The 27,425-nt window shown below is 43.4% G+C and overlaps 5 protein-coding genes across 8 annotated transcripts in view; 3 read left to right on the forward strand and 2 right to left on the reverse strand.

Annotated features, from left to right (window-relative positions):
* Positions 1 to 5,477, reverse strand: part of npas2 (neuronal PAS domain protein 2) — a 29,125-nt gene extending 23,648 nt beyond the window's left edge. The window contains exon 1 of the mRNA XM_067256830.1: positions 5,354 to 5,477. The gene's annotated coding sequence lies outside the window, so the exon portion shown is untranslated. The remainder of the gene's footprint in view (positions 1 to 5,353) is intronic.
* A 2,472-nt stretch (positions 5,478 to 7,949) lies between these two features.
* Positions 7,950 to 9,321, reverse strand: vma21 (vacuolar ATPase assembly factor VMA21). Its single transcript, XM_067257313.1, has 3 exons — positions 9,161 to 9,321; positions 8,832 to 8,941; positions 7,950 to 8,648 (listed from the first exon to the last, which is right to left on the reverse strand). Exons 1-3 carry the CDS (start codon positions 9,220 to 9,222, stop codon positions 8,506 to 8,508), a joined length of 315 nt encoding a protein of 104 aa, XP_067113414.1. The 5' UTR covers positions 9,223 to 9,321; the 3' UTR covers positions 7,950 to 8,505.
* zgc:113208 (uncharacterized protein LOC550591 homolog) lies at positions 8,566 to 12,084 on the forward strand. The gene is made up of 8 exons (XM_067257312.1): positions 8,566 to 8,670; positions 10,261 to 10,370; positions 10,481 to 10,558; positions 10,657 to 10,806; positions 10,964 to 11,062; positions 11,149 to 11,219; positions 11,422 to 11,552; positions 11,750 to 12,084. The coding sequence occupies exons 1-8, from the start codon at positions 8,642 to 8,644 to the stop codon at positions 11,982 to 11,984; spliced, it is 903 nt and encodes a 300-aa protein (XP_067113413.1). The 5' UTR covers positions 8,566 to 8,641; the 3' UTR covers positions 11,985 to 12,084.
* Positions 12,085 to 12,781: 697 nt separating this feature from the next.
* Positions 12,782 to 16,602, forward strand: nono (non-POU domain containing, octamer-binding). Its single transcript, XM_067257213.1, has 10 exons — positions 12,782 to 12,901; positions 13,494 to 13,611; positions 13,700 to 13,893; positions 14,054 to 14,355; positions 14,462 to 14,557; positions 14,705 to 14,901; positions 15,165 to 15,349; positions 15,590 to 15,620; positions 15,702 to 15,790; positions 16,166 to 16,602. Exons 2-10 carry the CDS (start codon positions 13,494 to 13,496, stop codon positions 16,280 to 16,282), a joined length of 1,329 nt encoding a protein of 442 aa, XP_067113314.1. The 5' UTR covers positions 12,782 to 12,901; the 3' UTR covers positions 16,283 to 16,602.
* A 533-nt stretch (positions 16,603 to 17,135) lies between these two features.
* Positions 17,136 to 27,287, forward strand: aifm1 (apoptosis inducing factor mitochondrion associated 1). Of its 4 annotated transcripts, XM_067257115.1 has the most exons (25): positions 17,151 to 17,343; positions 18,164 to 18,294; positions 18,592 to 18,712; positions 18,860 to 18,886; positions 20,176 to 20,223; positions 20,314 to 20,424; positions 21,597 to 21,653; positions 21,848 to 21,913; positions 21,996 to 22,067; positions 22,163 to 22,231; positions 22,320 to 22,385; positions 22,481 to 22,552; positions 22,959 to 23,113; positions 23,244 to 23,374; positions 23,822 to 23,912; positions 24,346 to 24,430; positions 24,531 to 24,607; positions 24,846 to 24,954; positions 25,138 to 25,245; positions 25,346 to 25,434; positions 25,531 to 25,671; positions 25,837 to 25,979; positions 26,151 to 26,275; positions 26,418 to 26,608; positions 26,778 to 27,287. In XM_067257115.1, the coding sequence occupies exons 1-25, from the start codon at positions 17,256 to 17,258 to the stop codon at positions 26,847 to 26,849; spliced, it is 2,445 nt and encodes an 814-aa protein (XP_067113216.1). In that variant the 5' UTR covers positions 17,151 to 17,255; the 3' UTR covers positions 26,850 to 27,287. The 4 variants fall into 4 exon arrangements, with proteins under 4 accessions (XP_067113215.1, XP_067113216.1, XP_067113213.1 ...); XM_067257112.1 differs by lacking the exons at positions 20,176 to 20,223; positions 20,314 to 20,424; positions 21,597 to 21,653 and having other exon boundaries at positions 17,152 to 17,343; XM_067257113.1 differs by lacking the exons at positions 20,176 to 20,223; positions 20,314 to 20,424; positions 21,597 to 21,653; positions 21,848 to 21,913 and having other exon boundaries at positions 17,152 to 17,343.
* Positions 27,288 to 27,425: the final 138 nt, after the last annotated feature.

The following is a 27,425-nucleotide window of genomic DNA, read 5'->3' on the forward strand; positions in this document are numbered from 1 at the left end:
GATGTGATTAATACACAGTTCCTATAAATTTATCAATCAGAGAGCTTTAACACAAACTCCCATTAAATTACTTTGCCAATTACTGTGGTAATACCAACCAGGTAAATCATCTAATCATAGAGGCTGTGTTATAAATGCACCTGCTATGAAGCAAGTGTCTGACTTTGATAAATGATAAATTACACATGGGTCCAAAACTACTGTACCAGAGGCATAAACAGTGTAAATAATGTATTTCAACATGTAATAGACTTTGAATACCCTGACTGATGGAGTTTGCTATATGAAGGCATTGACAAAATAATGTGGAGGTGACTGGTAACTTCTTGAATAATTTAGTTAAATGAAAGTCCTAAGTACATACTATAGTAAGATAATAATTGACAAATCATGAAATAGCACCTCGACTTGGACCATTACTTTAACAAGGAGGATATTTCATGGTTATGTTTTTCTTTGTGAATCTAAATTTTAAGAGTAAAATAATAGACTACAGAAGTGAAAAAAAATAAAAATAATCAAAAGCACAGATGACTTCATGAATCATCAAAGACTGCTGAAAGTGTGTGCACCAGAGCAAAAGACACAATCCTTGCTTGCTACATTATGACAGTTACCTAAAGCAGTGTGTGAACAGCTATGTGGGTCAGGATTCTAGGGCAGGAGTGTAAAGGCCCATTCAGCGCTCTCTGTACACAGGATCAGAGAAGACTCCATCTTTAATTGAATTCTTGGCTGAAGAACGTTCACAATTCTGTTACGTTACCATGAAGGAACATATCAGCGTCAGTCCACTCTGCCCTCAAGTGAAGCACACCGGTCTGGAAAATATGATCCTATGTCTCATTCGCCCTCAATTACAACCTCATTTTGCTCTCATTGTTCAAGATTAAAACCATCTCCTGCTCTCCGTGTAGTCTGGGAAAAGCCACGAAAGTGTTTACTGCTTGAAACTCAGATCCATGTGTCTCCCTCTTGACATGTGTACACAGAGGCGGGTCTGAGCGTGTGTGCTGGAGATACTGTTCAAATGGAAAAACTCATACAAACATGTAGAGGAGGCTCAAGGGACCCCAGCAACTCAGCATGACTAACTACAGCCGTGTTTAGCTAGTGGTAACGCATGGGCATGAACTACTTTAGTGTGTTGGGTTCACGTGTAAACTAAATATTATTAAATAATTTTGTTCACAATGACTGTCGATGACAATGTCCCTTTCTACTACTCAATCTATTTCTTTGGCAGACGTACGTTCTGACTTCGAAGGCAGCTTCAGAAAGCCGTTTCTTCCAAGCTGTTTCACAACAGAAATCCAGTGACTGCTTCACTAACACACAGACGACACCCTGAGCCCGACATCTAGGTCATTCACACACGAGGGCAGGGCCAGCCCAGATAGTCTTCCTTCATAGGAAACAACTAGAGTGACCACACCCAATCCTTGACTGTGAGCTTTTGCCTTGGGAGGTGCCGATAACGCGTCAACCGCCTGTATGAACTGGCAGCCAAATGAAAGCCAGGTTCATAAAGACAGAGAGCGGGAATAGCACATGCATTGAGGGAAACCCTGTCTGGTGTACGGAGCAAGCCCTGTCTGGCGTTTTTTCACCTCTCTGCTAACAGTACTCATTTGTGTGGGAGGGAAGATCTACCTAGTGAATAAAAAGCCATGAACGAAACCCCTCTTCAGGTCTCTCAGGTTAAATACTTGTCTCTCAGCGAGGTGGAAAAACTAGAGTACACAGTGGTAATGTGTTTCAAGAATGTCACACAGACATCACTACTCACTGTACCGGAAACATCATGGTATTTGACATTTTTGCATATTATTGACTCTGAAGTTACGTGCCAATTCACGTAACATGAATCCCATTAAACACAGGAAGAAACATAAAAGGAAAAAGCAATTAAGTGTCTTAATCATGCCCTAGTAGGTCTGCGCCCGTAGCTACTGAATACAAAGAGGGTTTGCAGTGGAGCAGGAGATGAGCGACATCAGCAGAGGCCAATGACGTCGGTACCAGCAGTTATATAACCGGAGCTGAACATTTGGTCTGTCACAGTTAGAAGGTTAAAGCGGGTGACATGAATACCAGACATACTCTAAAGAGTCATGTGCAACATGGCTGCAATAGGCAGAGGAAGTCCTTGCCAAGCACAATGAATGTAGTTCCAGATACTGTAGAGTTTCTTTTTTTATGACAATAAACTACTATCTAAACTAAAAGCTGTGTGACGTATGAGCCAATCATGTTCTGAAATTCTGGTTCTGGCTTTTGGTTAGATTTCTCCAGTGTATCATGTATTAGATCAGATGCTCTGTTGTCTCCTAGGTAACAGCACCATTTCAGGTCTGTAGGTCATAAAGGTCAGGAACCGTGACATAATCCATCCTTTGAGCTTAACATGCAAATTTCCACACCAACAATGCAAAACTGATTGACATTCCACTCAAGATTGACTGGTGGTGAAATCAGTGTTGCATAAGGGAATTCGAATCAATAAATGGGGAAATGGACCTAGTTTTTAATGTTTAATTCATGCACCGCCATCTAACCCTAACCCACGGTAGGTTAGACCTCACATCATGAGATTAGCTTCCTCTTGACAACCTGTCTCCAAAACACAAAAGCTGTGAACACATCTTGAAAATAAACTCCTAATAATCAGTGCCACAGAGAGGATTCCTGCCCAAGGCCGGGAACTAGCCATGCTGCATGATGTAAGTGAGAGGCAAGCTAAGCACAGCTGATACACATGTGACGTTGCACATCTGAACAGAGGGATGGAGCTGAATGGAGGAATCTCTTTTATGTAAATATTATATATATTTACATTTACATTTAGTCATTTAGCAGACGCTCTTATCCAGAGCGACTTACAGTAAGTACAGGGACATTCTCCCCGAGGCAAGTAGGGTGAAGTGCCTTGCCCAAGGACACAACGTCATTTGGCCGGGAATCGAACTGGCAACCTTTAGATTACTAGCCCGCTTTCCTAACCGCTCAGCCACCTGACTCCCCTATAAGCTATATAAATATAGCTTTTGTGCACCTCCAGAGTAATTTCATTACTACATTATTTTCAAGTGGTCTCAGTAATACATTGCTTTTAAATAAATCTATTATGTAGTATAAACCAAAAGGAGGGTTCAAGCAGGCCATGGCTGGTTTAAGAGATCACTTAATGAGAACATTGTCAACACTTTTAGAAGTAACATTTGAATTTTGATAGAAAAAGGGAAAGAGAGCACCTTGAAAGCAGGCATGAGAGAGAGAGAGAGAGAGAGAGAGAGAGAGAGAGAGAGAGAGAGAGAGAGAGAGAGAGAGAGAGAGAGAGAGAGAGAGAGAGAGAGACAGACACACAGAGGGAGAGACAGGCAGAGAGAAAGAGAGAGAGATCCTAGGAAGAGAGAGGCAGAAGACTTCTTTGTATTCACACGCACACTAAATCCTTACAGATTTCCTAGAATGCCTTAATTGATAGAAGAGTCCACCTGGGTGTCAAAATCCTATGGGTTCATGTCCTAAGAACTATCAAAATCAGATATCTGCCTGTATTTGTATCCCACTAGGTTGATTCCACTGAGAAAGCATAACAGATTATTAAAGATGATGCTTCAGGAATGAAAAAAGGTGACACAGCCCAATTTATATGCCAAATAAACCTGCCATTTATTATGTGGCTGAATTGAACATTGAACACGGATTGAACATTCATCATAGCTTTGCGGAGAGGCTCATTCTGTCTTAAAGGGACAGCGCACGTTTGAGATGCCTTTGACTTGCGCAGACCTGCACCATTTGTGCATGACCAGTCACACTAAGCAGCTCCAGTGTTATTCTGACTAGCGTTCCGCATGCAGGACATGGCCTACTGACCTACTTTCCCTCCAGCAAGCTCGACATCAGAGACTAGGCTGCGTGTCATCAGTTACCTAACGTTAACACAGCATCTTTTCAGGCAAAGAGAAGCAAAAACCCTTTCTACTCTGAAGTGGGGCAAAGACCTCATTTCCTTTTGAACCACAAAAAAGAAAGGCTACATTTGGGAACAATCTCTGTGACAAAAAAGGTTGATGTCCCGTGTAGGCCTATCAAATCTTCTTACAATACATTAGTTTAATCATAATTATGTTTAGTAAATACTCTTTTTTTATAACCAAGACAGGTTGTCTATGTTATCTGGGATATTTGCTTCAGATGTTTATAGACTTGAGGAGAGAATAAAAGTGTGCAGGTATTCTTGAGTGTACTGACAGATTCTGAATGTAAAGAGCAAAAAAGAATGCTTCCAGTAGAGGGCAGTCAGTGTTAAAAGAGAAGACAATGTCTACAGAGATCTTGGCACTTGACCTAGTAGGCTACTTATCTCCCTTGATCGTCCCTTCACCCTTCACTCAGATTTAGACGTCTGAACTGGTGGAACTAGACACTTTGCTGCACACAGAGGCTACTAATTAATATGTCCACTAGCCGTGAAGCAAAACATTATTAAAATAATTCTAACACAAAACAGAAACTGTGCATGAATAAAAATGTGCTGCACGAGACAAGATACAGACACTGTCACTATGCCTTAACCTGGGACTGACAGAGATATGTTTTCAGGTGAGTGGAAGAATATGATACATTAGTCAATTGTACTCTATTCCCTGAGTTGCTTCCAATTTAAGGATTGGAAGAGGCCAAAATCATATAGGCCTAGTGAAAACCTTTACCTCAACAATAAATACTTTGCTATGATGCAATATGCAAGGCTGTAGACTACGTCAGAAGCTCACGCCAAAATTCTTCATGGTACAGTCCGATCACTATATTCCACGCCCTGACGTCACATACCGGCTCATTATTCGTCTTGAATCATTATATTACATAACAATAGATGATGTAGCCTATGTCCACTACACTACTTTGATTATTTATTGATTTCAGTCAAATTGGTGAAGATGCCATTTCACAAGATTCGTCCCTCAAAAAACATTAGTTAAATCACCAACCAGCTTACTTTCCTGGTAGCCTTCAGACTGTATGCTGCTACTTATGGTTTCTGTCACAAAACGCGTCTGCAAGATGCGTAACGGAGCTGCAAAACAAGCTGTCATTCAGCTGTTACAACCAGAAACCCAAAATAAGATAATCGAGGAAAATCAATCGCGATTTGTTATCACTAGTCACCACGCAACAAGTTCCACCTAGACATAGTTTACGCATATTCTATGTCCAGTAGACAAGTAAGCTTTATGTCAGAATATGCCAACAGTTGGTAGGTTACTTATGTCATCTAGCCTAACCGGTCAATGTAGGCTACAACTTAAACTAAGTTAAAGCAAGTAACACTGCATGGACGTACCTTAGTCAAAGATTCGTGAATCAGTGGACCACCTCTTAACAGTAATCAGCAAATAAGAGTTTTTCCGAGTCCTGTCCTGCTCTTAGACACACAGAAAAGCGTTATGCAACTGGCTCCGTTTCAGTCTGCAATGAATAACTACGAAGTTCTTTCTGCTATGATGATCATTTTCCAACCCACACACTCACAGTGAACAGCGTCAGTCTGCGTCATACCATAAAAGGAGTTAAAGGGAGTGACCAAAGAAAAGCGGAGTCGTAACCGGAATAACTAACTTCATTGACATAACCTCCTTAAGGCTACACTTGCCGTTTTATAATTCGTCCCTTTCGTTTGGACAAAGTAAAAGTAGGTTCGTGCAGTCGGCAGATTGGGGCATATTATAGGCCTAGGTGGTTACTGTAGGGCTAGCCTATGTCACAATAATATGGTAGGCTAATTCTCAACCAAATGTCTAGATGACAAATTGATTGTAAACTTAAGTGGCCAAGTCCAAATGTGGCATGTCATTTTAGAAAATCAGGCAAACATACACTGTTAGAAAAAAGTGTCGGCAAAAAGCTATTGCTGCCTAAAACATCTAAATGTTTGTATGTGGATGCAAAATTGCATAGATTTATATGTTTGGTTCTATAGGCTACTTCTAATGAACATGAATTAATTAATAATTAACAGAAAAACTGATGATTGGCGATTGATTGTAATTGCCAAATTCATAGGCTTAGGGCCTATCCATAAATGTAAAAAAAGGGCTAAAAGAAAACAAAGGCTACACCATTCGTTTTAATAAAGATTTATTTTAAATTCAGGTTCGGGCAGGAGCCTCTCTTCTGGAAATGTGTGGGTACTTGGTGATTCACCCTGTGTTACTATTGCACAATAAATATAGGCCCACAGGATATGAGTGCATATGTGTCCATGGCGACAGGGGGACTATTTATATTTTGGAAGACAGAAACGCTCTCCCCAATATGATTTAATCCTCACCGACATGCTTGGATATAATAATTAGAGGCTTGTCAGCACAATCATACCATGCAGATTAGTCATCGACTAACCCTTATGATTCGTTGTTTTATTAGATCTGGGATTTGTAAACAAATAGAAAGCCTGTGGGTGTTTTGTAAAATAAAAGATTTTGATGAACAATTTTGGTTTTTCCTTTTTTTCAGAAGCATTGTCAAACTGTCAATTAAGATTATTCTCTGCAATGGAAATACACATATCAAGATAAGATGTATATTAACACCAAGCACAATATGTTAACTTAGTTGTCATAGAGCAGCCATCTCCGATCTTTTCCACTTTGTGGCACACTTGCAAAGCTCTTTTTTTTTTTTTACATCCGTTTAATTCACGCTAATCACAAATGTTTAACAGTACAGGAGCCAAACAGTTCGCTTTCACGGCAACATTTATTTGAGTGATCAAAGAAGATAAAGTGCCCATCAGCACCACAGTAAGCACACATTGTAAAGAAAGGTAACCTTGTAGCCTAACCAAAGAGTATATATGTTCGCTACCGGAAGTTGTTGACCTAGGTTATGCAATATGCGGATGTGATACGAGCATAGTGGATTGAATCTAGAAAAGACCAGAAATTGACTGTGATGGTAAAACACCTTGGTTTATTAGAAGACTAATGAAGAGACCCCTACTTTATTTATTTGTAATTGTTTTTTGGGAAATAAAAATAAATCTTGTACAAAAATATTTACAATATGTGCCTTGCGATGATACTTGTTGATCTGATATTGCGAATTCCATTATACATGTATAATATGTTAATTATGTTCGATAAAGTTCTTTAAAAAATTATAAAGTAACAAAAACTTTGATGCACTTTCTTATTAAGTCATTATCGTACAGCACATAGTTGTTAGTCAGGGATTCAGGAAGTAATACAGGCTAATAGAAATTAACCTTGTTGAAAAAAACACTGAACAACCTATATCATCCGAGTTAGTAAAGGGATAACACACAGAAATGACCTTGCCCTAAAGAACATGTTTGAAACAACATGCATGATTTTTCCCCTGTGCACTCCGCATGAGCAAACAAGGTTCAGTTGAAACTCTATACATACTAAGTCCAATGTGTGTCAACTATCAGCTAGTCAACACATAAATGTCAAAACTTATATTGGAGGGTAATAATTACATTCAACCCACAAGTAGTGCTAATGTAACAGGCCATCTTGCCGGCGTAAAAATATTCCCATATTTCTGTCAATCCACTGGGACAGTTATACAATCCTGAAGTCCTGACCTCAGACACAGGGCTGCCAGCCTCCTTCTGTGAACGCATCTGCTTCATATGTTCTTCTCTATGTGCCATTTTTGGCACCTTCCTTAGCCCAGTGATGCTGCTTACATGGTTGTGATATAAGATGTACATGGAAAAGGGCAGACTTAGTTGGGCTTTTCTTCACTTAATAAAGTCTGGTAGTAATACTGACAGCAAAATACATTACTTTGTTTTCATTTTGGCCTGAGTTTGAACATTTATTTTCAGGTGTTGAGATACTGACACTTCACATTTGGAGGACACACATTTTAAATACGAGCATCTACGTAAGAAAAAATGGGAATAAACCTGTTGGGAACATGTTTTAATTCAGAATATATCAAATCAAGTAACAAAAGAGCAGAAATGTGTGTGGCTGTGAGGTTTGTAGGAAAATATTTTCACAATAAACAATGCTGTAATTTACTAAAGACTGGATCATGACCATGGAGAAACTTAGATCATGTTATGATACATGAAGTGAACATTAGCATACATTATACAATGTTGGTTGTGCCTTTCATCTACTGACCTGATGACTATGTAAGCAAGGGGCTGTATCTGATTAACCAACAAGACAAATAATGGCTGCAATAGAGACTGATTTATTAACAATTTCTGTCCCTGATTTCCATAACTGGATATACTGGACAAGCACATTCTGCAGTTGCTCTTCTCTCTGGCCCCTTACTGCCACTTCAGACACTGACATCTCCATGACTCAACAGACAACCCTGCAAATATCAACCATTTAATATCAACCAGTTCAATGCATTTGTGGTCTGTGGGCTCCAGGCCTCTGAGAGGCCCTGTGTCTTCTGTGTTCTTCTCCTGGTGAACCACAGTTACACAAATATTTGACTCGTCTAGTCTTGCTTGCCTTCTCTGGTTTGGCGGGAGCCTTCGTTCCAGGCAACGTAGACAAAGAGACCCAAGATCACATGGACGGCCACAACTGCCACTATGGCAGCATAGAAATAGCTGTCATTGCTGGAATATCCCATGGAGGCTGGAAATCAGACAAAAGAATGGTAACATCACTACAGTTCTTAATTTTTCATAAATCTATAAGGACACTAGTGGATCGTTAGTTAGGTTGGCTCCTTTAAAGGTGTATAGTATGCATGTCCTTTTATTTTCCTGATTCAAACGATCAAAGGGTTAGGAAACACTGAGAAGTAATATATTTTACCTTGAAACAAATAAGCTTTTGTGGCAAAGTATAAACCTATTGGCAAGGTAATCATCATAATAGTAAAGATCAGCAACGTCCTCAGTACTGACACCAACGACCCATCATTTCTGGAAGAAAAACAAATCGGAAAGACATGCGTGACCATCCATATTGGACCACATCCAGCATTATCTACGTTGAAAACAGCGGTTTGGCTATCGAGACGTGTTTTGACTATTGCAATTAGGTCAGGGTCTTTCTACTAGACTGCCAAATACTGCACAGTAGATAGGTAGCTTGCTATATCTGATCTAGCTAGCTAGCCAGCCAACACTGCAGCTACTTACCCCCTGAAATCAGGAACAGGACCAGGCATTGCGTTCAATGACTGTTTGTCGTAGTTTTCCATTTTGATTGCGAGAAAGTGTTTGAATGGCTAATAAATATATCTTACTGACATATGACAATGGTTAGGTCATGTTCTGTGGCGTTGTAAATAAACGGCCGTTTCCGGGTTTGTACCACGTGATAGTGACGGAGATATTTAAAAGGAAAGGACACAAACAACGAAATAAAAATATCCAAGTTAAATATAAGGTCTTGATTGGTGATCATGGTGAATTCATGGCCTCTTAAATGTAGGAAATAGTCATGTAGGACAATAGACTACTGAGTGTGTAATTTACCTGTAAAATCACCGAGAAGGTCTTGACATTGAAATCAAATCAATCGAATTGTTTTATAGGGTTAGGGTTATAGCAAGCCATATTTTCAACATGAAAATAAGAGGCCATTTGTCTTACATCCACTATGCAAAGCAGCTGGCTACGCATAACTCCAAATGGCCAACTATTGTGGATTTTGTCCAGAAGATCCAGGGGGTATTGGACGCACTGCTAGCCATACCCGCCACTGACAGACTGCGTTAAAGAAAACAAAGATGTTCAAAAGATTTCCTACATTCGACGAGATAATAATGTAAATAAGTTGGATTTTTTGCCTGTATTGTCAACAATAAGATGTAATACCACAAGCATTTAAATGGCATACAAATGTAGACTATAATTATCTATATGTAAATGTGTGTGTTAAACATTTGTTAGCGGGTAGGTTTAAATAATTTTGTGACGTTAAGGTCTGCAACAGAGTCAACAAAAGTTAAGCATTGATTAGGTTCTACTTAGGTGAGAACGTTCTTTTTCATTGGCTGATGTCGTGTGCTTGTCTGTGCGGCGGTCATAGATCTGATTGGTTACTATTTTACACACAGGAAGTGGCATTTTGCTGTTACAAAACCAACATATTTCTCCAATGGTTTACATCTGCCTATTTTACTGTAGATTAACGGCATAAATCATACTTACTTATTATAATCGTTTGGATTCAATTGAAAGATTTCAGAGGCCGCTTTGGCTGTTTGCTTTTAAATTCATCTTTTGGATTCAAGGGAAATGGAGAAAGGGAAAAACAAGAAGATCACTGCACGTCCTAAAAGAAAGGCACCCTCTTCTGTTGATGAAAGTGTTGCAGGGAAGAAGTTGAAAACCAAGGATGATGGCAAGTGAAATTATGGGACATTTTTAATTGTTGTCTTCAAATGGTTTGTAGCCTGGCCTACGTTCTGAAAATGGGAAACCATCTCAAACTGCATTCTTGTTCACATGCAGGTAAAACGAACCACGACCAGATTCCCGCGTCAAGCAAAGTACTCTCAACTAAAAGTGCAAAGAAAACTATTGTCAAAGGTAGGCGGATACAATAACAACAGAGTTGCTCTTGAATATTTCAGAGAATGTGAAGGTCACGTTACCAGCTTATATATTTGTGACAAAACTACCTACAGAGAAGAAAGTTATGGATGACTCACTCCAGAAGAAACGAAAACGTTTGGACAGCTCAGTTTCACAGAGCTCCAAAGACTCGTGCAAGAAAAAAACTCAGGATGGTGGCCCAGAGGTCGAAAGAAATGGGAAAGGAGAACTTGTGTTCACAGGTATAGTTGGTGGGGGTGAACAAAAAACATAAGGTCTTAGAAGTGTAGCCTACGGCTATATTTATAGCCTATGTACTGTCATATTGCTTGATGTACTGCCATATTTATTTAATACCTACTCTGTATACTCATATTACCTGTAAATCCTTTGTTTTAGGGTTCCCAATGTTTCGGCCTAATATGACTCCAAAGGAAGTGCTCCAAGCTGGAAGCTTTGGAGGAACATATTTCAGATCAATACACTCCAGCGTCACAAGTGAGTCCTACAACTTTATTGTAAACTTAGATGAGTGACATTTAATTGAATTACAAACTAATGTCTGGTTTTCCTATGTTTTTAAGAGCAAAACTATAAAGATGTTTGGAAAGAGCTCCCTGAAGACTGGCTGAAAAATTTAGACATTCCCAAACAGGTGATTTCTCCAAACAATTTGTTTACTAATAAATATAATGACATGTTCTCTGTGAATTCAACTTCCTGCAGATACATATTGAATAACTGTTTACTGGTGTCCATGCCAATATAATTATACATTGCTTTGGAATTAAGGAGGTACTCAAATGTATATGTTCTAAAATGTTTTATGTTTAGGTGTAATTGTTTGTCTTGTATAGGTGGCCTCCTCTGTATACAGGGAAGATGTAAACACGTACAAAGTGAAGTGTGGTGGCAGTCTGGAGATGTGGGAGAGCAGTGGTTGGATTGTTACCCAGGATCCCTATGGATGGTTTCAGTGGTACTGCAGGTGTGAAAGCAACAGCTCAGGAATAACATTAAATACTTATTTTATTTCAAATAATGTATGTAAAAAAAAAATATCATGGGTAAGGGTTCCCAAAGGCAGGATGCCAAATAATTGTTTAAGAAACGTGCAGCCATGATATCCATAATGTGGTGACTGAAACACTATTAAAATCCAGTTTTGATGTTGATTTGTGCCAGGTTCTACCAGGGCAGACGTACCCAGGACGATGAGCGGCAGGTGGGGCGATGGGCCAAATGTACGGGACTGAGAGGCAGATGGAAGAATAATCTCATCACTAAAATAGTCCGGTCGGGCAGTGGCTTTGACAATTTAGCAGTCTCTCCAGTGGTCAGACAGACATTACAACACTGGGGGTACCGGCTGACGAGGGAGGACTATGTGGAGGGGGCAAAGCGAGTAAAATCCTCATAACTTCAGAACTCTTAACCCCTGTGTACCAACTAGCAATACGTTTTGAGATATGTTTGCATCATTCATGGGGTGGTGGTCTGTTTTTACTTTACAAAACAATAAACACATTTTAAGCATTTGACTACAAACTGTTTATTTTTGCATGTACACTATGACCACCACGAACTATCACGTATGTGGTCTGGTGGAGGCTAAATCCAAGACATTAGACCTAGATTCGTTATGTTCTAGTTTTCTCAAGATTGGCTTCATCAAAAAATACGACTCGGTCACCCTCTAGTGTGGTGAAGAAAAAAAAGTAAAGTTTAAAACGCATTCGTATTTCTCCTCCTGCTATTGGCTAGGGTTCGAAATCGCTGATTGTACTTCGTTTTTGTCGCCCGGTCTTCGCGGGGGCGAACAAAACTGTAAATCGAGAACGCACGTGAAGCAGTTTCGCATCGACATATCAACATGCACATATTTTAGTTTGGTTATGGGTTAACTAATTTATCTTAGGCTACTACATAAGTTTAGAAGAAAAGAAATATTGATCAGTGCATTTAAATGTTTCTGCTTTTCATGCGTAGGCTACATATTCATCAAATAAAGATATGACGTGTTGTACATTTCCAGCTGGACATTGCTTGGACACTTTTTTACGTCAATGATCTCGATGTAACTGCTTTCGATGTAAATCATATTCTGGTCAGAGGTAATGTTGTCTACATATTATTAGGGAGCTACATTTCCCCCCGCCGACCACCGCCGGTGACACATCGAGTACCTTTGCAAAAACGAACATACCACTTGGTGGACTGGGGGTGTGTGGTACGGACTGAAATTACTTGCTACTGCTAGTCCTTTGTAAGGACCTGCGACGGTTTTGGAACCACAGTGATCTTGCTAGCTTGTTGAACAAATTTGATTTTGCAAAGGTACGTTTGTATTTGAAAACATTGCAAGCTAGCTAGTCAATCAGAAACATCGAAGGCGGGTTATTGAATGTATTACGTAAGATGTGGTGATGCACAAGTAGCTAGCCTTGCCAGCATTAGCAGTAGCCACACTAGCTTAGAAGGAAAATTGAGAACAAAGTAGGTTTCTTAGCTAGCTAGGCTAAATTAGCTTCTCGTCAGATATCGAGTAACGTTACTTGGTTCCCAACCCTAAATAGTTAACGTGAGTTGTCTTTAATTTCGTTGTGGGTGTTGTATGAGAAGACTGACGATGGTCATCTAGATAAATTAGCTTGCTAGCACTATCTACAGTTTTAGGCCATAGATCATTGCATGTGTACCGACGAAGCTAGGTGCTGTAGCTAGCTCACCTAATCAGAAACGTTTTTCTGCAAAACGTTCTGAAATATTTTAAGAATATATATTATACGTATGTATTTTCATAAGATGCATCTAATGTAATTTCTGTATGATAAGGAGCTACAAAAGCATAAGGCCCAGTTGGTTGGAAGTGCTATGAATGCATTTGCTTGTAAATGCCAATGACGATTTTTCGCTTCAATCCTGCTAGATGCAAGGGAACAGGGGTCCGCGCGGTGATCAGTCCGGCCCTATAGACCAGAAAAAACCCGGACCTTCAAATAGTAATGGACAGCATTCAGAACTATCTAACGAGGAGCGAAGTCATAGTAAGTTTGTACGGATATTAAGACACTACTAGTACCACAGCTTTAAGCCTTGGAACAACGTATGTGATTTCATTTTGCTTCTTCCTAGATGCCGGCTTGACTATAGATCTACAGAACTTCAGGAAACCTGGGGAGAAGGCTTATACTCAGCGCAGTCGTTTGTTCGTTGGGAATTTACCGACTGGGGTTACGGAACAAGAGGTGGAGAAGTTGTTTTCCAAGTACGGAAAGGCCTCTGAAATCTTCATCAATAAAGACAGGGGCTTCGGGTTTATTAGACTGGTGAGTAATCATATGTAAGGTGATCGATATCAATTTAGTTTTATGGCCTAACATCCATTTTATAGCACAATAATATTTAACTGCTCAACGGTAGGCTAAAGTCTTGGTTTAATTTTCAGATATTTTATACATAGGTTATTGACAATTTTCTTACCAACAGGAGACCAAAACGGTGGCAGATATTGCCAAAGCCGAGCTTGATGACACCCAATTCAGAGGTAGGCAGCTGCGAGTGAGATTTGCGACGCACGGAGCGGCTCTCACTGTGAAAAACCTGCCACAGTTTGTATCCAACGAGCTCCTGGAAGAAGCGTTCTCCGTCTTCGGCCAGGTGGAGAGGGCCATAGTAATAGTAGACGATAGAGGAAGACCCACAGGAAAAGGGATTGTGGAATTTACTGGGAAGCCAGGTGCAAGGAAGGCTTTGGACCGCTGTGCCGATGGGGCATTTCTCCTGACTGCGTGAGTATTGGGATGGGGTTTAGAACGGTAGCATTTAATGACGTTCCTTCAGCTGAATTGACTGTCTGAAGTAAGTCGATTTTAACAACAGTAAAACGCTTGGTAGGTTTCCTAGACCGGTGACAGTGGAGCCAATGGATCAGTTTGATGAGGATGAGGGCTTGCCAGAGAAGCTTGTAAGCAAAAACCAGCAGTTTCACAAGTACGTCACCACTATTTATCAACCCGTGTTTCTCAGATGTGATATAAATATATATATTTTTTATAAATAAGAAACGTGAATTATGATGTATGTTTTATCTTGAAGGCAACCCAAAGTCTTAACCTCAAGTTCAATCTTTCCTCCCAGGGAGAGAGAGCAACCCCCGCGTTTTGCCCAGCCGGGGTCGTTTGAGTTTGAGTATGCCATGCGCTGGAAGGCCCTGATGGAGATGGAGAAGCAGCAGTATGAGCAGGTGGACCGCAACATCAAGGAGGCCCAGGAGAAGCTGGAGGCAGAGATGGAGGCCGCCAGGCATGAACACCAGGTCATGCTGATGAGGCAGGGTGCGTATGGGGCCGTTGTCACACCCATGGAAAACCAGGGCAGACTCTGGGCTATGAAATATGTTTTGGTGTTGGCATAAGTCTTAGGTACCCAAGATTTTTTTTTTTTACACAAATGCCTTATATATTAATTTATTTTGTCTTCATTTGTGCGGTATTATAAAAGTGCAATTTCGCCAAAATCTTTCTTTAGTCTTTGAGTTTAAATATTAAGTATTTTTGCGGGAGAGAAACCCCTGAATGTATGTTTTTCCTGCCGGCAGACCTCCTGAGGCGCCAGGAGGAGCTGAGGAGGATGGAGGAGCAGCACAACCAGGAGCTGCAGAAGAGGAAGCAGATGGAGGTCCGGCAGGAGGAGGAGCGCCGCCGGCGGGAGGAGGACATGAGGCTCCACGGGGAGGAGGTGCGGCGCAGGCAGGAGGGCTTCAAGGGGAACTTTCCGGAAAACGTGAGTCAGAGGGAATACCATTCCCTACGTTCTAGGTTCTTCCCAACAGGGGGGTAGGTTTTTTTTCAGGTGTGGGTGGGACAGCTTTTCATATTAACTGAGGGTGTGGCTATATACTGATGTTATAAATAGAATTTTCTTAGTGAAGTTTGAGGGGGACAGATTTGCAGTTTTCATACCTATGTTCCGAATCTTTTCGTGGAACGTTGTCTGATGTCTTGTGTTTTCTGTTGAACTCAGAGGGAGCAGGAGATGAGGATGCACATGGCTGGTAAGGGTGTTTGATGTGGGGCTGTTTGGGTTGTGGTGTAGTTTGGATGTCCCTGGTCTGACTCACTGTCTTCTGATGCAGGACAGGGAATGCCAAACAGAAACTCGCTGGGTGGGAACCCCGTACCTGCCGGAGCTGCCAACCTGCCGGCCGAGAACGCCCCACTGATGGTATTGTCCAATAAATACAATTATTTATATATATATTAATTAATTAATTAAAGGCCGGGTTGGTAATGTTGAGATGCTTTTTTTTTGGTGGTCATATTTGCTGAAGTTAACTTCACATCCTGATAGCAACCAATTCATTCAGCCAAAATTTCTAGGTTCTCAGAACTTACCTACCCTGCCTTTTTAAAAGGTCACCTTGCGCCATGCACTACTGAGCATTGTTCTTAGTTCTCACATTACCTCACATTACCACAACCAGTTTTCATTCAACTTTAACGTCTTGTTTAGTCAGCAGCGTTGAGTTTAGAGAGACTGTGACTGGGCCAAGCGAAGTAATGATGACACATGCCTTCTCCCCCTCTCTCTCCCCCTCAGGGCCAGGGGCCGGGGGGGCCGGGGAACAGCAACATGCCTGGGGGGGTCCAGCCCGGTTTCCCAAGGGGCCCTCCAGGCCCGGCTGATTTTGGTCTTAACAAGCGACGCAGGTTCTGAGGTCTGCTTTATCATACGTTTTTCATGTACCTGGCTGCATTTTAAAGGTCATGCTTTAAAGGTGTCTTTTTATTAACTATGGAAGTTGTCAGGATCTTTGGGGACTTTTTTGTTTTAATGTAGGTAATCTCATTGTCACAAGTCATTTTTTATTTTTGTGAATTTCTTTAGATTTTTTTTTTGTTGCATTTTCTAATGGAAATTGCTTCTGTACAGGCTTTACTTTTCTATCCCTCAAAACAATGTACTTTTATATAGAAATAGTGAACATTCTTTTCTTTTTTTATTGTCAGTCTTTCTGAACTTTGAATAAAATCTAAAAGTCATTTAATGGGTACAATGCATTTTTTCAGAAGAAATACGTTTATTCCACAGTCCAAACCGTATTCATTTAGGTCCAGTTTGCCAGATATGAATTAAGCCTAGTCTTAAAGTAAGATAGAAATTAAATAGAGATCTCTGTTGAATAAAAGGTTTTTAGTTTAGGACTCGGCTTGATCCATGTCTGGGGAAAATGGGCCATGTTTTGACTTGACTAGGACACCGACTAGGCAATAAAGAGCAATCTGCAGGAAAGTGTCCCTCAGAAGAACGGATAGTCCATTTTGCGAAATGGCCTATAGGAGTTGACCAATACGCATGTGTAAACGGAATCACCAATTACATTGTGAGAAGGGCGGGAACTTGTAGTTTACAGAGTATGCTCGTTTTAGTCTAGTGGCTAACACCATCGCGATGACTGCTGTTGTGAACCAATGAGGTGACACAAAAACGGAAGCCCCTCCTACTCGCTCACCTCATAACCCAATCCGAGGGTCCTTGAATCCGTTGTCGTTGACTTGACCTGCTGTCTCTGGCCTGGTAGTTAGCCTGGCAGCTATCGTGGAGCTATTCAGTGATCATAGAACAGCTAGTGTTGTAGCTGGCTAGGTAGCGAAGTTTCTACCAAAAAGAGCCCCAGTCCACTAGTATAATGCTGAAGTGTAGAACGATGTGGAGAAGGCTGGCCCCGCTCACCAGAGCCTCCTCCACTTTGTGCCGGCAAAACACAAGGAGAGCAGGCAAGTACAGTCTGCACTCGCTAGCTTGTTCCGAGTCCTGGCTAACGAAGCACTGTGAGACACACTATAGCTAGCTCTAGCTAATGTCACTGCTCTTGATTTAGGAAACAATTTAACAGATAATGTCAATGGGATATTTGATTTTAATGCATGACAAAGTCGGACATGGCCTTGCTGGTGTGTGGCGACTTGCTAAATAGCTAGCTAGATAAATAACGTAGTTCAGATAACTATTAGCTAGCTAGTTATCTAGGGACTCTATACCCACCAATCCACATGGCCATTATAAAACACCGGCTTTATCAATTTGAGCAATGAATGAATAAGCAAAAAATTCAGTTAACTTCAAGATTGCCACACATTTTACTTTCAGATAGCAAGATAAACGTGGCGCTGTCATATTGCAGGCTTTCCTGCAAGCCCAAGGTCGTTTCTCGTCATGTGTGCACACTGACCACCACCAAAGGCAAAGTTATCCACGTGGTGCTGGTCAAGCGTCGCGGGCTCACTGTATAGTCTGAAATGAGTTGTCAATATGGTATTACGTTTTATTTAAATAAAATAAATGAGAACTTGCTAACTAAAGGTAAATATGTGATTGAACTGGGGGCTGGCTAGCTTTAAATGCACTTTGACAACTGGAACATGCGAAACTTTGCCAGCGGTGGCATTATGACATTAAGGCTATGTTAGGTTAACGGACATATTTGTTTATTTCGTATTCAGAATGCGCTCACAAATATTGCACGTCAAATACATCATCATACACTTGCATCGTAATAAATGCTGCATTGTAACCTAAAATTATGTTTTGAATTAGTGTTGAACAACGAGAGAAGCCCGGCCTTGGTTCCTCTGGCACGCATGTCATCAGAAGCTCCAGCAGGTGGCAACGAAAACAAAATCTATTTCCTCCTGGTAGGAGCAGCCTGCCTCGGGGGAGGAGTATATGTAAGTACCCTGAGCAGAAATATATTTCAATAATGGCGTATTTGTTGTAGTCGTAGGTTTGAGTATGTTTTGTTGTTGACGGTGCAGACGAGCTCAAAGAGCCATATTTAATAGACACATCTGGATTGTCAAGTGAATTTGCCGGTTTTGTTTCATGTTTATTGTAATAATGATGTTTTAATTCAATGCTGCTTCATTTCAGTCTAATTTGCTATTTGTATTATACATTTACCTTGCCAAATACCATAAACCAAGTTGTCAAAAGTTTAATGCAAAGTCATGAACATGTTTTAACAGGCATACCGTACCATCAAAGGAGACAAAGATAGATATAATGATCGACTTGAAGAAATAGCTTCCAGACCAAATAAGTCTGCCCCAGATCAGCCAGAAACATACCTGTCAACGGAGTCACCAGGTAATCAGTTCTTATCTGCACTGATGTGACAGAAGAGCCTGATCAGTGGCACCATTCTTCTTGTACCCAACCTGTCATGTTGAAGATTGTACTGTCAGACAAGAAAGTTTTTGAGGATGATCCTTGTTTACATTTGATGTCTTACAGTGGAACCAGCTGTTGAAACTACTGAAGGTGAGTTTTTATTGATTTATAGAAGTTACTACCAGTCATCTTTTTAACAATGTCAAATAATTAAATATATAGATAACTTAAACCACAGTTGATAATCTTATTTATGACGTTGGATGAATCCTGAGATGTTGCAGCTCTGAAACGCTTCCCATGAGGAGGATACACCAGTGGGTAGTGGAGATGTACAAGTTCACCAAACCCCCAAATATCTACTCTGAGGTCAATGCAGGGACACCTGCTTCAAAGAGTTGCTAGTGCAATCTCTGTTAACTATGTATTAATAAAGACCCATTTATTGAACATAACGTACTACTAAGTGAATCTTAAGAAGTCAATATTCAGTGTGGTTTTGCTTTATTAACTAGCCTTTATTATTATTATTTCTTTACATTTACATTTAGTCATTTAACAGACGCTCTTATCCAGAGCGACTTACAGTAAGTACAGGGACATTCCCCCGAGGCAAGTAGGGTGAAGTGTCTTGCCCAAGGACACAACGTCAGTTGGCATGACCGGGAATCGAACAGGCAACCTTCGGATTACTAGCCCGATTCCCTTACCGCCCTCTCATCTTTATTACGGACACACAAAAAACGGTCCATAGCACAATACAAAACATGGCAAAAGACAGACAAATACAAGATAAAACACATACTATAATAATTGACTACAACAGTCAGTTCCACAATACACAAAAAGAATGTTCAGATATTAGCGTATAGACTAAAACGCCAATGGTTCCACAATCTCGAAGTGAACCTAACCGCACTCATTGCAGGGTTCACTAGTGTTGCAATGATGCTGTTGAATGACTCAGTTAACCTACACATACATCTGTACATGAGTTTCCTGAGTACAGCAGGACTGGTAGATACATCCACACTGCTCTATCGTGGTCTTTAATGAGCTTCATGCTCTAGTCTCCCTGCCTTGGCTTTTGCTGTCTGGCCTGGCCGCCCTGTCCTAAGGGACCTATTTGTGCTCAACCAGTAGGCCTGTGTGTGCTCACCAGTAGGCCTGTGTGTGCTCACCAGTAGGCCTGTGTGTGCTCAACCAGTAGGCCTGTGTGTGCTCACCAGTAGGCCTGTGTGTGCTCACCAGTAGGCCTGTGTGTGCTCACCAGTAGGCCTGTGTGTGCTCACCAGTAGGCCTGTGTGTGCTCACCAGTAGGCCTGTGTGTGCTCACCAGTAGGCCTGTGTGTGCTCACCAGTAGGCCTGTGTGTGCTCACCAGTAGGCCTGTGTGTGCTAGGCTAACACATGACGTGCGTGTGATCTTCCACTGACAAGAGCCCCTCGTGTTGGGCTCTGAACCTCCAGCCGCTGAGAGCCAATCCCCTCCAGCCCCCGCCCCAGAGGAACACGCTGAGAGCCAATCCCCTCCAGCCCCCGCCCCAGAGGAACACGCTGAGAGCCAATCCCCTCCAGCCCCCGCCCCAGAGGAACACGCTGAGAGCCAATCCCCCCTCCCCGCCGAGGAGGAGACCCTCCCCGCCCCAGAGGAACACCCCCCCAGTGAAACCACGGAACAGGCCTCAGGTTCTAACGATAGATAAATATATATCTGTACAGACACGCACATAGACTATAGATGTATTTGTGTATGGATAGATTCCTGACAGCCAGATATTCCTCATCCATTCTAACCTTCATGATGTGTCAGTCTGCAGGCTGAATTTCAGTACTGTGCAAAAGTTTTAGGCACCCTAAAGATTTTCAACATGAATATTTTCAGGAATATGTATTTTTTAGTCTTCTGTATTAGTTCAACATTGAGAAATAATCTTTTCATTTCTTTATTTTAAAGCAATATAGCTTTACTTTTGTAAATTTTTTATTTGCGTCCAATACTTTTGCACAGTACTGTAGCTATTTCTGTTCTCACTGCATTTGCTGGGAATAGCTTCCGTGGCACAAGTTAACATCTAATAATATTTAAATATAGCATTTATTAACATCTTGTCCTGAGCCCTGCATGTGTCACGCTCCTGGTGGTTGAGTCTTCCACCCTCTGTTCTTCCCACTGGCATGCATCCTCACCCTAGAGCACACTTTCACACGTTCACACGTTCCTCTTCTGCAAGTTTGTTTCCTGTCAAACTTGAATGCACTGATGGGAAGATCCTACTTCTACTTTGCTCTCATGCATCTCTGAAACTCCTCTTACGGTCTCATGCATCTCTGAAACTCCTCTTACGGTCTCATGCATCTCTGAAACTCCTCTTACGGTTCTCGCCCCACCATAAGCTGCCGTTGAGTTGTCTCCAAATGTCAAAGTATTTGGTTGGGAATGAATGCAGAAGGATTACGGAAAAGAGATTGAACAGGACTCTAAGAAACCTTTTAAACACAGGGTGGTGGTGGCGCTGTCTGTGGAGTTTGCAGACTGGTGTCTGTGGTCTGTTAGTTGCACGTCTGCCTCTCTCCCTCCAATCTTCGACAACACGTTTTCCTTCTCTATGATAACTTTCAAACTTTATTCAAAGTTTGTTCTCAGCTATCACCGTTCTTTCCATTTACCAAACGTAGTTGAAAATACGTACTTTTTAAAACGCATGCTTCTCAAAACTCACCTTGTGACTTGGTGGATTCTGTTCTCCCGTGATGTTTCTGTTCGCGTCGGGAGGACAGCAGGTCGTCTCTCGTTCCTCAAACACGCTTTTCTGGAGCCTTTAGCTTTTCTCCCTTTTTCTTGAACCGTTCTGGTACAGACACCCCTCCTGATGTGGAAGCTGCTCCTGTAGAAACTGCTGCAGTTTCCCCTGAAGGTGAGAGTGACGCACTGATGGAAAAGAGAACATGTTCTGTTTAGCAGGATAAGTTTTGTCTGCAGCACCACCCACTGGCAGCACATCCCTGCAGCTGAAGATTATTGAGACCCGACAAGAGATCAAGACATATTCTCTTTCGCTGTCGATTTATTTTTTGATAAAGAAAAATATTATTTGGTATACTGACACAGAAACGTCACCAGAAGCCACTGCTGTGGAATCACCCGATCCTGCCACGACAGTAGAGGAGGAGATTGGTAAGGCGGACTGAGAAGGCCCCTCCTTAGATGTGTAAAGAAGAAACCATTCTAATTGTGGGCTATGGGTTCCCCCTAACAGCCGCTGAGCCAGTGGTAGAAGCAGCCCCAGAAGAGCCAGACGAGACTGCAGCAGCTCCTGTGGTAGAGAGCGGTAAGACCAGGGCCAGAAATACTACCTCGTCTTAGTTTGCATGAGAAAGGAGCAGGCTTTATTTCTTAAAAATCTGAATGGGCGTATGCTGACAGAACCGGAACCAGAACCAGAATCCCCCCCGGAGGATCTGTCTGAGCCGCCGGTTGTCCCAGCGCAGAGCGGTAAGACAGAGCTACTCTGAAGAAGAGTTCACGTGTAGTTCAGCAGTTAGGGAACCGGCTGTTTCTCAGTGCTGCTGTTGTGCTCCAGAACCAGACACAGCCGCAGAACCGCCCTCCTCGGAGCCCACAGAACAGTCTCCTGTAGTGGACAGCGGTAAGCGCTCGGACAGGTGCATGAAGATGGTCTTTGTTTTCGTTAAGCACGTTGAGTTTTCACTACCCTGCCTAATGCTCCGGTTGTGCTGACAGAGCCTCCGCCAGCAGCTGAAAGCCCTCCTGCAGAGAGCTCCGAGCCTCAGTCTGCAGCAGAGACAGAGAGTGGTAAGACCTGATTCCAGATCAGCTGGAGTGGGAATGGGCAGACTGAACACGATAACGTTACTTCCAACACATTTCTTCTTCGTTTCGTCTGACGCCCGTCATGGTTTCGTCCTCATTTCTCCCCCCCCAGTTTAAGGTTATCGCTTTGTGTGTTGTGTTTCTTGGTAATGCTAAAAGCTCTCACATGAACCTATTTACCATTTTGACCCCATTTCACTTTCCTTTTATCCCTCCTTAAGGTTACTAGCTTCATACGTGCTGAAACATTTCATCCATACGGCTACCGATAATCCCAGACACATGGTTCAGTCCGTCTGTCTGTCCTGTGAGGCGGCGTGTCTGTGGCTGCCTCTGTCCGTTCCCTGGGAGGAGGTTGTGTGGTGATCTCTCTTCTTTGCTCCCCCAGCTGCGGCAGAAGAACCCAGCGCCGCCCCTGTCACTGAGCCCCCTGCACCCGCCCCCCTCCCGGTCCCCCCTCACGCCCCCTACCTCCTGATCGGAGGGGGCACTGCCTCCTTCGCAGCTGCCAGGTCGATCCGGGCCAGGGACCCAGGAGCCAGGGTCAGTGAGCTCTCCTGTCAGGAACCAGCCCCGAGTTCCATTAGATGAATACCTTGACAAAGGAAGCGATTCCCACCTTTTAACGTTAACATCTGAACGTCCTTATGACGTGTACCGTGTGTGTGTCCAGGTGTTGATAGTCACTGACGAGGGGGATCTCCCGTATATGAGGCCCCCGCTGTCCAAGGAGCTGTGGTTCTCTGACGACCCGGGGGTGACCGACACCCTGCGCTTCAAACAGTGGAACGGGAAGGAGAGGAGGTGGGTTCACGCTGGGCCGCTGGGATCAAACCCCTCCTCGTTTGAACGGAGCCCGGTAGTTTACAGCAGTGGTCTTCGATCCTGGTCCTCAGGGCCCACTGTCCTGTACGTCGTAGATGTTTCACTCTTTCAACACACCTGATTCAGATGAATGGGTTGTTAAGAAGCTCTGCAGAAGCCTGATAATGACCCATTTATTGGAACCAGGTGTGTCGGAGCAGGGAAGCATCTGGGATGTGCAGGACAGTGGGCCCTGAGGACCAGGGCTGAAGACCAGGGCTGAAGACCACAGTAAACGGGGTCACGCTGTAACTCCCAGGTCACAGCGTTTGATGTGTGGTGTTCAGAGGTTGTTCAGAGAGTGAATGTCTGCTGCATTCTGAGAAGGACTGCTTTGAAGAACAACAACCTGATTGTGTGTGTGTGTGTGTGTGTGTGTGTGGTCAGTATTTACTTCCAGCCGCCCTCGTTCTACGTCAGCCCTGAGGAGCTGGACAAGGCGGAGAACGGAGGGGTCGCCGTGCTGACAGGGAAGAAGGTCGCTTACTCTCATCACAACATCACATCTCAAACTCTCATCACAACATCACATCTCAAACTCTCATCACAACATCACATCTCAAACTCTCATCACAACATCACATCTCAAACTCTCATCACAACATCACATCTCAAACTGTCATCACAACATCACATCTCAAACTCTCATCACATCACATCTCAAACTCTCATCACAACATCACATCTCAAACTGTCATCACAACATCACATCTCAAACTCTCATCACAACATCACATCTCAAACTGTCATCACAACATCACATCTCAAACTCTCATCACAACATGTCATCACATCTCCTGTCAAACTAGCCCTTTCTGTACATCTCCACAGACAGTTTATTTTCTAGCTCAAGTTAAAAAGATTCTATTTTGTTTTCTCTCTATTTCTTTCTTGTTCTTTCTCTCTCCTAGGTGGTGCACATGGATGTGAGAGGAAACAAAGTGAGACTCAGTGATAACTCAGAGATCTCCTACGACAAGTGTCTGATTGCAACAGGTAAGACATAAACACACCTGTTAGCCAGAAGCTGAAGTTTCAGGTTTGATTTGTAATAAGCACAGGTGATGTGACTGAGCTCTGATGGTCTGTCCTCCAGGTGGTGTGCCCCGGAACCTGCAGGTAATAGAGAGAGCTGGAGAGGAAGTGACTAAGAGGACCACACTTTTCAGAAAGGTACGTGTTCAATTTAGGGGTTTATTTCTTCTTTCTACCAGCAGGGGGAGCTGTTGCTTGTGAACCACAGTGTGTTCAGTCTCAGACTAGGAAAAACAGGCGCAGTATAAATGTTCCAAAATCACCATTCTTAACGGTAGAAACAACCATACAAGACAGTTAAACTAGAACATTTTCTAATAAATCACAAAGTGGTCTTTCCCTCACTGAGCAGTTCTGGACGTTTGCCCATGTCTAGGTGGATGACTTTAAGGCTCTGGAGAAGGTCTCCAGAGAGATCAAATCCATAACCATCATTGGAGGAGGGTTCCTGGGAAGTGAGCTGGCCTGTGCCCTTGGCAGGAGATGTAAGACCTGAGGCGAAAACATTTTTTTGTGTGTATTTTCTCAGTAACAGCGCACATATAAGTCATTACTCCAGACAGAGTTAGCTAGCAGCAAATTATCCTCTGACAGCAGCACGTGCTGGGGGCTCGTGTTCTAACCAGGTCATGTGAGCGTATCGCTCGTGTTGTTGATGTTTTCCACAGCCAGTGAAGACGGTCTGGAGGTGGTCCAGATGTATCCTGAGAAGGGCAACATGGGCAAGGTGCTGCCGGAATACCTGAGCAACTGGACCACGGAGAAAGTCAAGAGTGGTAAACACATGCTGCTGTTCTCTTGCTGTGGGGGGTGACAGAGCTGTTTCCCAGCGTGTGTCTGGAGGCTGCTTGACTGGCTGTGTGCTCTGCTCCTCAGAGGGGGTAAGGGTGATCACAGAGGCGCTGGTGAAGAACGTGAGCTTCGATGATGGGAAGGTCCAGATCAAACTGAAAGATGGCCGTGTGGTACGTCGCAAACCCTGAAAAACACAACTCAAAGAAGCCTGTTATTATCACTATAATGACCTCTCTGTGTGTGTGGCGTGTCTGGGGGGCGTGTAGGTGAAGACGGATCATCTGGTGGCGGCTGTGGGGCTGGAGCCCAGCACGGAGCTGGCCAAGTCCGCAGGGCTGGAGGTCGACTCAGACTTCGGGGGCTACAGGGTCAACGCAGAGCTGCAGGCCAGGTCAAACATCTGGGTGGTAAGTACAGTACAGCACAGTACAGTACTGTACAGCAGAGCATTTCCTAATGGAAACAAAAGAGAGTTCCACGTGTTAGGAGGAACAACAGGCCCTGGGGGTGGTAGAGAGCTCAGGGTCCTGTAGGTCTGCTGTTGTGGCTCCAGTGCTGTGCTGTGTCTCCAGGCGGGCGACGCGGCGTGCTTCTACGACATCAGGCTGGGCCGCAGACGGGTGGAGCACCACGACCACGCCGTGGTCAGCGGCCGGCTGGCCGGGGAGAACATGACCGGCGCTAACAAGCCCTACTGGCACCAGTCCATGTTCTGGTAGGAGCTTGCTCTCTCGTGGTCCCTTGGTACAGGGCTTTTGTGTCATTTCACATACAGCTAGACCAGACTGTACTATGTTCCTCCTGGAAACACGTGTGTGCACTAGACACAGTAGGCGGCAGCGCAGCGCTGACCGGTACCCAGCTGTAAGAGTGTGATGTCCCGCAGGAGCGACCTGGGTCCAGACGTGGGCTACGAGGCCATCGGCATCGTGGACAGCAGCCTGCCCACCGTGGGCGTGTTCGCCAAGGCCACCGCCAAGGACACGCCCAGGGCCGCCGCTGAGATGTCGGGTAGGAACTTGGGGAACGTTGTCTTGTATTAGCTAGCCCTGTGTTACCTAACCCTGCTCTTAGAGGCCCTCACTTGAGGTACGTAGGAACTACGTCAGTTTTGGGAGGAACGGTGTGTGGACGTGTGTGTGTGGTTCTGTAGGAACCGGGATCCGGTCTGAGAGTGAGACAGAGGCGGTGGCCAGCAGCCCAGTGGCGTCCTCCACCCTGCCCCCCGCCCCTCTGCAGCAGAAGGACGACTACGGGAAGGGGGTGATCTTCTACCTGCGGGACAAGGTGGTGGTCGGCATCATCCTGTGGAACGTCTTCAACAGGATGCCCATCGCCAGAAAGGTGAGGGTCGCCCATGCGAATGAGAGGGAGAGAGAGGGGGAGGGGGAGGGAGGGCTGTCGATGTTGCTAAGGGATAGAGAACATTTCAGATGAGGTCTGTGTGCTTTACTTTAATTTTTTAGTATTACAGTCGTTTGTCGTCTTTTGAAAGCCTGTTTTGTCACCTCAGATAATCAAGGATGGCGAGGAGCACGCGGATCTGAACGAGGTTGCCAAGCTCTTCAACATTCACGATGACTGAGCGCGCTCCGTGGAGGCTGCCACTGAGCCAATGAGAGGACGTCGTCTCTGCTCATGAAGGCTTTGAACTTTCTCAGTCATCGCCTGGCTCCCGCACACACACCTGCAAAGATGCAGTTGGAAAAAGAAGAATCTTTATGGACATCTGCTAATTGTACATTTCACTGCTTGGGGGGGGGGTTTCTTTTCGTAATTTGATCATTTGTTTCAGGTACAGCTGTTTTCGTTTTGTTTTCTATTCATGATATAGATATTCAATCCGTCTCAAGAATGCTGCCCTGCCTCCTTCACGCTGCGTCCTGTGATTAAGCAGACTCTGTCCCTCCTCTAAATTGTTTTGCTCGTCGAACAATGTCCTCGGAGATGTGTGTTTATCCTCAGTGTGATCAAAGCGGCTTATCATGGAAACGGCCGCAATAAAGATATTTTTAAAGTGAAATCATTTGAATGATGGATTGAATGACTCAGGCGTATGATGTTCCTGGTAGCTGGATGTGTTGTGATCTCAAGCAGCCTGCAGGCCTGTCATCTCTGCAGTGACTTCCCTACCCAGATGAGATGGTTAGTATTTCTGCTA

The sequence above is a fragment of the Osmerus mordax genome, chromosome 19 (genome assembly GCF_038355195.1).
Source record: "Osmerus mordax isolate fOsmMor3 chromosome 19, fOsmMor3.pri, whole genome shotgun sequence".
Lineage (NCBI taxonomy): Eukaryota > Metazoa > Chordata > Actinopteri > Osmeriformes > Osmeridae > Osmerus > Osmerus mordax.